This window comes from Coregonus lavaretus (assembly GCF_964263955.1).
Source record: "Coregonus lavaretus genome assembly, contig: HAP1_SCAFFOLD_8508, whole genome shotgun sequence".
In the NCBI taxonomy this organism is placed as follows: domain Eukaryota; kingdom Metazoa; phylum Chordata; class Actinopteri; order Salmoniformes; family Salmonidae; genus Coregonus; species Coregonus lavaretus.
Genome location: NW_028161906.1, coordinates 2,829 through 15,000, shown reverse-complemented (window position 1 = coordinate 15,000; position 12,172 = coordinate 2,829). Strand labels below are relative to the sequence as shown.

The window sequence follows — 12,172 nt, the reverse complement described above, 5'->3', positions numbered from 1 at the left end:
ACACCCACACAGTCACACAAACACACACACACACACACATCCACCCACCCACACACACACACACACACACACACACACACACACACACACAGATACACACACACTGAAAAGCCACAGAGAGAGCAGACTCAATAGCATCATAGGTTGTGTGATTGAAGACAGTACAGGGAGAGATGAGACTTCACTGGTAGAGAATCATGATGACTGTCTGTATCACTATACTACATCTCCAGGTATACTGGTGTATATGGGGTCAGGTCTGGGGATGGTGGTGTGTGTGTTGGTCCGCATTCTCATCATATTCATCAGACAAAGGACCAGAACAAAGATAACTCATAACCTTAAATGTACCCCAAACCCCTAACCTTAAACCTAAAACTAACGCCTAACCCTAAACCTAACCCCTAACCCACATTTTAACCCTAATTAAAACCCTAAACTTAACCCCTAAGCCTAAAATTGCCACTAACCCTAATTCTAACCCTAACCCTGAACCTAATCCTAAACTTAACCTAACTCAAACCTTACCCCAAACCCCTAACTCTAAACCTAACCCCTAACCCACATTTTAACCCTAATTAAAACCCTAAACCTAACCCCTAAGCCTAAAATTGCCTTTTTCAGTGACATGTCCCCACTTGTCTGGATTTTCCAAGTTTTACTATCCTTGTGAGGACTTCTGGTCCCCACAAAGATAGTAAAACCAAACACACACACAAACAAACACACACAGACACACACAGGGATTACATATATATTACATGTCCTCTTTAGTAAGACTCTGTTAGTAACCCCCCAGAATGACTCTGTTATATACTCCAGTGTTAGTAACCCCCCAGAATGACTCTGTTATATACTCCAGTGTTAGTAACCCCCCAGAATGACTCTGTTATATACTCCAGTGTTAGCAACCCCCCAGAATGACTCTGTTATATACTCCAGTGTTAGTAACCCCCTAGAATGACTCTGTTAAATACTCCAGTGTTAGCAACCCCCCAGAATGACTCTGTTATATACTCCAGTGTTAGCAACCCCCCAGAATGACTCTGTTATATACTCCAGTGTTAGTAACCCCCCAGACTCTGTTATATACTCCAGTGTTAGTAACCCCCCAGACTCTGTTATATACTCCAGTGTTAGTAACCCCCCAGACTCTGTTATATACTCCAGTGTTAGTAACCCCCCAGACTCTGTTATATACTCCAGTGTTAGCAACCCCCCAGACTCTGTTATATACTCCAGTGTTAGTAACCCCCCAGAATGACTCTGTTATATACTCCAGTGTTAGCAACCCCCCAGAATGACTCTGTTATATACTCCAGTGTTAATAACCCCCCAGAATGACTCTGTTATATACTCCAGTGTTAGTAACCCCCCAGAATGACTCTGTTATATACTCCAGTGTTAGTAACCCCCCAGAATGACTCTGTTATATACTCCAGTGTTAGTAACCCCCCAGAATGACTCTGTTATATACTCCAGTGTTAGTGACCCCCCCAGAATGACTCTGTTAAATACTCCAGTGTTAGTAACCCCCCAGAATGACTATGTTATATACTCCAGTGTTAGTAACCCCCCAGAATGACTCTGTTATATACTCCAGTGTTAGTAACCCCCCAGAATGACTCTGTTAAATACTCCAGTGTTAGTAACCCCTCAGAATGACTCTGTTATATACTCCAGTGTTAGTAACCCCCCATACTCTGTTATAAACTCCAGTGTTAGTAACCCCCCAGAATGACTCTGTTATAAACTCCAGTGTTAGTAACCCCTCAGAATGACTCTGTTATATACTCCAGTGTTAGTAACCCCCCAGAATGACTCTGTTATATACTCCAGTGTTAGTAACCCCCCAGAATGACTCTGTTATATACTCCAGTGTTAGTAACCCCCCAGACTCTGTTATATACTCCAGTGTTAGTAACCCCCCAGACTATGTTATATACTCCAGTGTTAGTAACCCATCCATACTCTGTTATATACTCCAGTGTTAGTAACCCCCCATACTCTGTTATATACTCCAGTGTTAGTAACCCCCCATACTCTGTTATATACTCCAGTGTTAGTAACCCCCCACTCTGTTATATACTCCAGTGTTAGTAACCCCCCATACTCTGTTATATACTCCAGTGTTAGTAACCCCCCAGACACAGACTCTGTTAGTGAATTCAGAGCCATTCAGTGACTAGCTACACTACAAACATAATTGAACCAGGTTCCCGTAAAGCAATTGTAATTACAGTCCACCACAACATACCCAAGAGTTTCCTGATTAACAAGTCTGTGTTTAATTTAAAAGTGTAATTTAATTGTGTGAGAACTGTGGGGTTTCATATGCCTGTATTGACTAGCCTGTTGCTCTGTTGTAATGTACACGAGTTACAATGTCAACTTTATGATGATTGATGATACAATGATGAACCTGTCAATGTGCTTTCAATAAGATAACCTTTACCAAGTGTCCGTATTCACTTTTATTTAATGGCTGTGTGTGTGTGAATCTGCTTTTTAATTGATAATGCCTAAGAAGCCAGTGTTTGGAGGATATATTGGCATTGGTGTTGCTAGGACCGAGGATATATTGACACGGGTGTTGTTTGGTCCAAGGATATATTGGCACTTGTGTTGTTAAGGCCGAAGATATTTTGGCACGTGGCTAGAACACAAGGTAACAACAATATTAATATAAGTTAAAATAAACTACAACTATGAATGTAAAGATACATTTGTGGTGGAAACTAGCCATTGCATCTTCCACCTCCAGACAATGAATGAGATTGAACCACATAAAAAACAGACTTTGCCTGATACTTGGTATTAGATTGAATATTCTGTCTCTTCCTATTGATCTCTCATCATTAACATGTAATCTTTATTTCTGCTCTCCTCAACACCCACCTGTTTCTCTGTCTAATGTTGTCTTCCCTCTTCCCTCCCTCTGAAATGAAGAAACACAGAAGTACAGTACAGTAGAGACTAGCTAAATGTAGCATCACTGGAACATTATGCCTGTGTACTGTCTCTGGGTGTTCTAGGTGATCTGATGTTCTCTGGTGTTGGTCTGGGTGTTCTAGGTTATGTGATGTTCTCTGGTGTTGGTCTGGGTGTTCTAGGTGATCTGATGTTCTCTGGTGTTGGTCTGGGTGTTCTAGGTGATCTGATGTTCTCTGCTGTTGGTCTGGGTGTTCTAGGTGATCTGATGTTCTCTGCTGTTGGTCTGGGTGTTGTTCTACTACTGCTGGGTCTTCTGCTGTTCATGATCTTTAGATAGAGGAGAAACAGAGACAGGAAACCAACAGGTACCGTAGTTATCACACACAATCGTTATTTAAAAAACAAAAAAAACGTCAAAAAATAAATATACAAATATACATGAAAACAGTTAATTAAAATAACATAAATCTTCAAAGATAAATTATTTAAAAAATAATCTATGTTTGTTTTCCTCTTCAGCATCCAAACACTCCAACCAGGATCAAGACACAGGATCCATCGCTAATCCCATCTACTTCACAGCAACCAATCAGAACCCAGATTCAGCCTGCGATATGACCACCATCTACACCATGGCAACCAATAAGAATGCAGATACAGCCTGTGACTTCACCACCATCAACGCCATGGCAACCAATCCTTGTGCAGATGACATCTACTCCAATGTTGGTCTGTCAACAAAGGTTCCATACAGTGTGACCTATGCTACTGTCAACTTCCCCAGAGATCCAGCCTGTCTCCACTATGCTACTGTCAACTTCCCCAGAGATCCAGCCTGTCTCCACTATGCTACTGTCAACTTCCCCAGAGATCCAGCCTGTCTCCACTATGCTACTGTCAACTTCCCCAGAGATCCAGCCTGTCTCCACTATGCTACTGTCAACTTCCCCAGAGATCCAGCCTGTCTCCACTATGCTACTGTCAACTTCCCCAGAGATCCAGCCTGTCTCCACTATGCTACTGTCAACTGCCCCAGAGATCCAGCCTGTCTCCACTATGCTACTATCAACTTCCCCAGAGATCCAGCCTGTCTCCACTATGCTACTGTCAACTTCCCCAGAGATCCAGCCTGTCTCCACTATAATACTGTCTCCTTCAGTACAGACTCTGATGCTAGTAACCACCCAGACACTCACCCTACAGATGTAGACACCTCATAGATGTACTGCACCATTAAACACTCTGCTACATAGTCTACTACTGTCACTGATCTGTATGGCAAAGCATTAATTAATGTTTTCATTCATTCATGTTTTCATTCATTTGTGGTTTTAATTCATTCATTTATTTGATTGTTCATTTGTTAATTCGTTTATATATTCATTCAATCATTCATTTATTTGTTTGTTCTTTCATTCATTCATATTTGTATTCATACTTTTTTTCATTGGTAATTTGTTAATTTGTTTCTATATTCATTTATTGATTAATTTGTTTGTTCGTTAGTTCAATCATCTGTTCGTTCATTCTTTTGTTTGTTTGTCGGCCGTTCCGTCTGTACGTCCGTTCATTCATTCAATCATTTTTCTACTGTGATTGTAACACTGGCTTGAACAAAAAGAGACAGTTTATCACTTTTAGAAAGCTTTGCTTATTCAGTGTTTTTTACTCCACTTCACTGGGAAATGAGCCTATGTGTATTTATCAATAAAGCACCAATATATTTCAATGTGTTTGATACATTCCATTCTAGACATTACTATAAGTCGTCCTCCCCTCACCAGCCTCCACTGGTGCTGTCAGTAAACTCAGTACCTGTCTCATCAGCATGTACCACTGTCACTAGACACACAGAGCTGAGATGGAGGGATAGATGGAGGGAGAGATGGAGGGATAGATGGAGGGAGAGATGGAGGGATAGATGGAGGGAGATCACCCTCCAGTGGCAGAATAACTCTGTTTCTCTCCTCTGCAGACAGCCTCCAGTCTGCATGAGAGTGTATGAATGCGTTTCTATGCTTTGATCCATAGAGGCCACTCTCTCCCTCTTTTTGTCTCACTGATCTCTTTCTCACACTCCCTTTCTCTCTCTCTCTCTCAGCCTCCATCTTTATTTATCTCTCTCTTTCTCTCTCTCTCTCTCTCTCTACTGTGTGATGTAGGAACAGAGATATGATTGGTTAAGGAGGAAGAGGGAGGGGCTGTCAGAATTAACATGTGGTAGGAGGGTTTGAACTAGTAGAGAGAGAGAGGGAGAAAGAGATGCAGAAATAGGGAAGTACATAGTTGTACGAGTGCAAGGAGTGAGTGAGAAAGAGGGAGAGAGAGAGAGAGTACATAAAGTACATGACGTTTGTATTTAGGTTACTTTAAGTGGAGAGAGAACAGAGAGAGTTGTGCACTTGGACACACAACATTATATCAGGACCAACAGACACCTGGACCAACCTGGAGAGAACACAGCATTATATCAGGACCTATAGACACCTGGACCAACCTGAAGAGAACACAACATTATATCAGGACCTATAGACACCTGGACCAACCTGGAGAGAACACAACATTATATCAGGACCTATAGACACCTGGACCAACCTGGAGAGAACACAACATTATATCAGGACCTATAGACACCTGGACCAACCTGGAGAGAACACAACAAGATGAGGATCCTGTTGATAGTCATCCTCCTCTCCTTCATGACAGGTAATAAGCTTGTTATAACTCTCTATAACAATGTAATAATATCCAGTTAGTCTTCTTATAATGGCTGCTACTACAGATAAGGAAACACTACGGTGTGTGTGTGTGTGTGTGTGTGTGTGTGTGTGTGTGTGTGTGTGTGTGTGTGTGTGTGTGTGTGTGTGTGTGTGTGTGTGTGTGTGTGTGTGTGTGTGTGTGTGTGCGTGTGTGTGTGTGTGGGTGATGTGATGATGCCACTGGTGTAGGAATTCTAACCATAAGTACATTAGTATTACAAAACACTAAACCAAGAGGAATATAAAATATTTTTCTCTTGTCTGATTGACAGGTTGTTTGAGCTCCTTCAAAGTGACAGGATACTCTGGAGGAACTGTCATCATCTACTGTAAATATTCACATCAGCATGACAACAATCAAAAATATTTCAGTGATGGCAACGGCAAGGATATAATCAGAACTGGATTCAAGAACACCTGGCAGCACAGTGGTATATTCTCTCTGTATGACAACACTGAAGGAAACGACTTCAAGGTGATCATCAGACAACTGACTAAACAAGATGAAGGGACCTACTGGTGTGGAGTGGACAAACCTACTGCAATGGGAAGTTACACTGATGTAGAGCTGAAAGTAGAGGAAGGTGAGTCACTTTTGCTTTAACTTTATAAAATGAATTTAGCTCGATGTTATTGCATGATCAATATCACTAGTAAAGGAAGTCAGTCTATAGTATTAGACTAAGGTTGTGATGTGTGTTCCTATTGACAGATGACTGCTGTGAGAAGTTAGTCACAGAGACGGTCTATCTGGGAGGAGAAGCTACCATCAGCTGCAACTATCCAGAGGACCATGAGGACAGCATCAAGCATTTCTGCAAGGAAAGCAAAGACTTCAAGACTTGTGTTTATATGATCGCTGCTTACCAGAGAACTGCTAAAGCTGGGCGTTTCTCTGTATCTGACAACAGAACAGAGAAATTCTACTCAGTGACCATCAGTGACCTGACTGAAGATGATACTGGGACCTACTGGTGTGGAGTAGAAACCAGCAGGACAAAAGACTGTTACATTGCACTGATCACACAGGTGAAGCTACGTGTTATAAGTGAGTATAAACAAGACTTCTATTTCTTTAGCATGTGTACCCTAAACACACAAGTTACAGTAATATCTATTTGATCAAAGTAGTTTGATTGAAATCATATTTGCATGTTTTTTATTTGTATGTCATTCACAGATTGGAGGGACATCAAACCAATCAGTGTGACGGAACAGGTGGGGGAGACTGCCAGGCTCACTTGTAAATATCCAGCAGACCACAAGAAGAATGAGAAGTTCTTCTGCAAGGGGGATAGTCCTTTAACTTGTGAAGATAAAGTAACATCTACACAACCTAACATAATTATTTGGAATGGGAGGTTTTCCCTGAGGGATAACCGTGAGAAGACCAACTTCACTGTGCACATCAAGAAGCTGAAACCAGAGGATTCTGGGACATACTGGTGTGGATCTGATAGAAGGTGGAGACCTGCAGACTACACTAGACTTCACCTCTCTGTGGGTCAGTGGATCAACTCTTTACATCAGTGGTTACTGGTTGGAGGATATATAGGAGGACAGGCTCATTGTAATGGCTGGAATGGTATGGATGGAATGCTATCAATACATGGAAACCATGTGTTTGATGTGTTCGATACCGTTCAATTTATTCCATTCCAGCCATGACAATGAGCCCGTCAAACTACAGTATATCTCCTCCCACCAGCCTCCTCTGCTTTCCATGCTGTACACCTACAGTAAATGTGTCATGTCTGACAGTAAAAATAATAAAAAGCCATAAAATAGCAATCACTTCTAGAACATTGGGAAATATGGTGTTATTATCTAATTGTCAAAAACCAGTTCATTGAAATGTAGCATTGAACTAAACATCTTATCAGTAGTAGTTGTTCAGTGGTTGACAGCAGGCAGTGAGTGTGTTAGTGGAGGCTGGGTGTGTCTGTGTGTTTGTAATGGTGTGAAAAGCCACTGGACCAGGACACTGTAACTTCCTCTGTAATGTCTTTGTGTTTCTATATCTGTCTCAGTATCACTAAGCAGTCATGAGTTCAAGATATAAAACCCCAGGTTTCAAAACTGAATGGCATCATGAAACCTGCAGTTGTCATGTGAGAGAAAGACAAGGAGAGAGACAGATAGAGAGAGAGAGATAGAGAGAGAGAGAGTGATGGAGGGAGGTGAAGGAGAGAGAGAGGCGGCAGGTAGTTTAGTGGGTTAGAGCATTGTGCCAGTAACCGAAAGGTCGCTGGTTCTAATCCCACATCTGTCGATGTGCCCTTGAGCAAGGCACTTAACCCTAATTGCTCCTGTAAGTCTCTCTGGATAAGAGCATCTGCTAAATGACAAAAAAAAAAAAAAAAAAAAAGAGAGAGAGAGAGATATATGGTGAGCTAAAAGAGATCCAACACATTTCAACAGGAAGAAGTGAAACCACCCTGTATTTACATATGTCTGTCTAGAGAGGAAAGTTACAACAATAACAATATGTATCATGCACTGTCTCTTTCTCTCTTTCACTCTCTTTCTCTATATATCTCTCTTTCTCTATATCACTCTCCTTCTTTCCATTCTCTCTCTCCCTCTCCATCCATCTCTCTCTCTCTCTCCCTCTCCCTGTGACTCTCTCCCTCCATGACCCTCTCAATCTGCTAAAACATTACCCAACATGTGTCCGTTGTTTTCAGTGGCACCAACAACCACCACAACAACAACAACAGATCCACCAGCTACAACCACCTTCACCTCACCATCATCACCATCATCATTTTCACCATCATCATCATCATCACTCAACGGATCTGGTAAATAAACTTTTACAAATTCAAATGTATTAGTCTCACTTTGGTTAGTGGTAGCCATGTCTGTATGTAGTGTTATGATATGAGGGTAGGTTAGTGTAACAGTAGGTTTGTCTAATCGGTTCCGTAACAGTGTGTGTGTGTGTGTGTGTGTGTGTGTGTGTGTGTTTGTGTGTGTGTGTGTGTGTGTGTTTGTGTGTGTGTGTGTTTGTTCCAGGTACCTCAGTGGTCATCATGGTGTCTGTTAGTCTGGTAGTGTTGCTGCTGGTGATCAGCCTGATCATAGTCTACAGATGGAAATACAACAAGGCCACAGGTGAGAAACACACACACACACACACACACACACACACACACACACAAGGTTATAAAAGGAGAGAAAGTTCTCCTTTTCGAAATCTTTTCATTCAATACATACAAAAAAAACATTTGCATAATCGACTAAAATATAAATGTAAAATAATATCCCTGTCATCATTTGTCCCTGGTTGAGAAGCAGAGGATAAATAGGGGAAGTGCCTCTGTCTCTCTCTCTCTCTCTCTCTCTCTCTCTCTCTCACTCTCTGTCTCTCTCTCTCTGAGTAATGTGTGTTGTGTTCCACAGGATCTGTCTCTTCAACACACAGAGTGAGCCCAGACAAAGGGAACAACGAAGGGGTCAGTTTATTTTATTTGTTAGTTTTAGTGACTGAGTGATGTGATTGAATGATGTCATTGAGTGATGTCAATTAGTGTGTGTTTTATGTGTTGTGTTGAGTGATGTCATTGAGTGATGTCATTGAGTGTGTTTGTGATATTCTCTCCTCTTCCTCCTCCCTTTTTCTCTCCTGCCTCCTCTTCAGGGTTGTCATGGTGACGGTGACTATGAGGAGATAAAGGAGCGCCCCCTACAGTCAGACTCAGACACTGCGCCCAACACCATCTACACCACCGCCAACTTACCCACAAGCCACTCTGACTCTCCCCACTACGCCAGCGTCAACTTCCACCAGAACCCCAGCGGCCCCAACAAAGCCAGAGTCACCATCACTAAAGAGGGCACTTCATCATGTGACTATGCTACTGTGAACTTTCGTTAAAGCCCCGCCTACTCTACTGTCAATCATCCACACAGCTCCTCTGAGGCTCCTCCCATCAACTCCACAGTCAGCAAACCCAGACACACCTGAGTCACTGGTGTCCAATCACAAGAGACATACACACACTGGCAACCAATCAAAAGAGACATACACACACTGGCAACCCCAGGCCTTTTCTCAATTAGATATGCTCTACTTCTGTGTCCTCTCTCACCTCCTTTTGAAAAATGGCAAAGGAGCGGACAGGCAGTGAGGAGAGTGAACGTGGACGAAAATGCGCTTGTATGAAATGAGAAGCTCCTTCTCCACTCGCCCATCAGGCAAATTACATTTCAAATGACCTTTTCCTGATAGGTGGATCCCCAAATAAATGTGTAAAGTGAAAAAAACGAATTAAGCTAGTTGTGCAAGACATTTTATAGATAAAAGGATAAGTAGCATATCGTTTTTCAATGTGTGCATGTTTTCTCCTCCGACAATACAACAGCTGATTCAAAAGGGGTGTGGCAGATATCAAAACTTTTCCGTAGCAAGATACACTTGTGTTTATTCTCTAAAAGGAGGAGGGGGGGACCAACTTCTGTTTGCCTACTAACAAATTGACACACTCCCCTGCCACTTATTGGTTAATGGGTCACGGAGGAGAGAGGACGGAGGAGAGAGGACAGAGGACGGACTTTTTCCCCAGAGACACCTGAGTCACTGGCAACCAATCACAAGGGACATACACCCTATGGCGACAAATCACAACGGCCATAAACACACTGGGTACCAATCAGAAGGTACATATGTTAACTATATGCACTGACCTCTTTTTTTAGCTAATCTTTTTTATTATTTTGCTCATGGTCTCTCTCTCTCTCTCTCTCTCTCTCTCCTCTCTCTCCTCTCCTCTCCTTTCCTCTCTCTCTCTCTCACTCTCTCTCCTCTCTCTCCTCTCCTCTCCTCTCCTTTCCTCTCTCTCTCTCTCTCTCTCTCTCTCCTCTCCTCTCCTCTCCTCTCCTCTCCTCTCCTCTCCTCTCCTCTCCTCTCCTCTCCTCTCCTCTCCTCTCCTCTCCTCTCCTCTCCTCTCCTCTCCTCTCCTCTCCTCTCCTCTCCTCTCCTCTCCTCTCCTCTCCTCTCCTCTCCTCTCCTCTCCTCTCCTCTCCTCTCCTCTCCTCTATTCTCTGATCTCTCCTAGCAGTTACTCCTGAACCCCTTACTTCCTCCTCATCACTCTACACCATGCTGTCAACATCATCCAGTAGCCCAGTCTATCACCAACAGCAGTACTACCAAAACAGCAGTCAACAGAGGAGAGAGGTCTTCATTCACAGTCCCTCCTAACAGGTATTTACAGGACACACACACAAAGCTTTGTTTTTGTGAATTTTCTGGACTACAAATGTATTTCCATTCAAAATCCTATTTTCCCTAACCCTAACCCTAACCGTAAACATATAACACCTAACACCTAACCCTAACCCGAACCCGAACCCGAACCCGAACCCTAACCCTAACCCTTAAACCTAAAATAGAATTTTAACAAATTCAAAAAATGACACATTTCCTGACTTTTCAGGTTTTTGTTGTTTTCCTACCTTGTCAGGACATTCACACGTTCAACGGTTCATTTATGGCATATGCGCACGCGTGTGTTTCTGTCTTCTCCTAATGGTAACAGTCATGATTCTCCAGGTCTCAAAGGTTGATGATGAGGAAGATGGTGAGGAAGAAGAAAATATAACTTCCACCCACAATGCAGTGGCCCCTCAGCCGTGTCTAACGCTGACCCAGAATGCATTGCTCATGACCCCGCCCTCTACCAATCAGCCTTTCAAGCACTCGACCCTAAACCAGAACCTCAACAATGTCACAACTACTGACTCCGGATAGACTCTTTAGCACAGAAATCCTATTAAAATCTAACTAACATGTAATTACATTTGAATGTGTAATTAAGTTCTAATATGTAATTCTATGCTCTGTATTCTGAAGAGAAGAGGTTGCCTGATCGTCTGGTTTTGATCCACAAGTGTTATTGTTACCAGAGCTGGGGTCCAATTGAATTGAATTGAATTGAATTCCATTCAATTCATAAAAATAATCACAATTCAATTTATCATTAATGACCATCATTTTCCATGTAGACTTTTCAATCCATGAATAGAATTTCACTTCACTTCCTGAATTGACCTAATTGAAACATATAGTTCATTAGAATAACTGTAACCTCATACCCAGGATCAAAAGAGAGAGAAAGAACCGTCTGGTTGTCGAGATTATAGGATATTTATTCATCAGTACTGATAACATTCTGTAGGGGGCGATGTGGAGGTCGTTCTATTGGTTTACTGGGATCTCAGTTGATTGTCTGTTATGTGATGACATCATTCATTAAGGGGGAGTTGGGTTGTAGAGGAGAGTGTTTCTTCTGTTCAGAAACTCATCTGTTGAGTTGATCATTTACAAAGACTGTATTTGGATCAATGAAATGTCATAGAAAAGTAATACAATATATTGATGTATACTTTAACTATGTTGTCATCATCTCAACAATGTGTTCCTCCTCTGCTGAAACAAACATGGTAACTTTAGAACAGAGAAGTTGACAGTTTTA

General features: G+C 42.1%; 1 protein-coding gene across 1 annotated transcript; it reads left to right on the top strand.

Moving 5' to 3' along the window:
- The first annotated feature begins 5,471 nt into the window (after positions 1-5,471).
- On the top strand, positions 5,472-10,271 carry LOC311119956 (polymeric immunoglobulin receptor-like). Its single transcript, XM_084194598.1, has 7 exons — positions 5,472-5,640; positions 5,966-6,277; positions 6,406-6,741; positions 8,381-8,497; positions 8,712-8,810; positions 9,099-9,151; positions 9,337-10,271. The coding sequence occupies exons 1-7, from the start codon at positions 5,598-5,600 to the stop codon at positions 9,571-9,573; spliced, it is 1,197 nt and encodes a 398-aa protein (XP_084050724.1). The 5' UTR covers positions 5,472-5,597; the 3' UTR covers positions 9,574-10,271.
- The last annotated feature ends 1,901 nt before the right edge of the window (positions 10,272-12,172 follow it).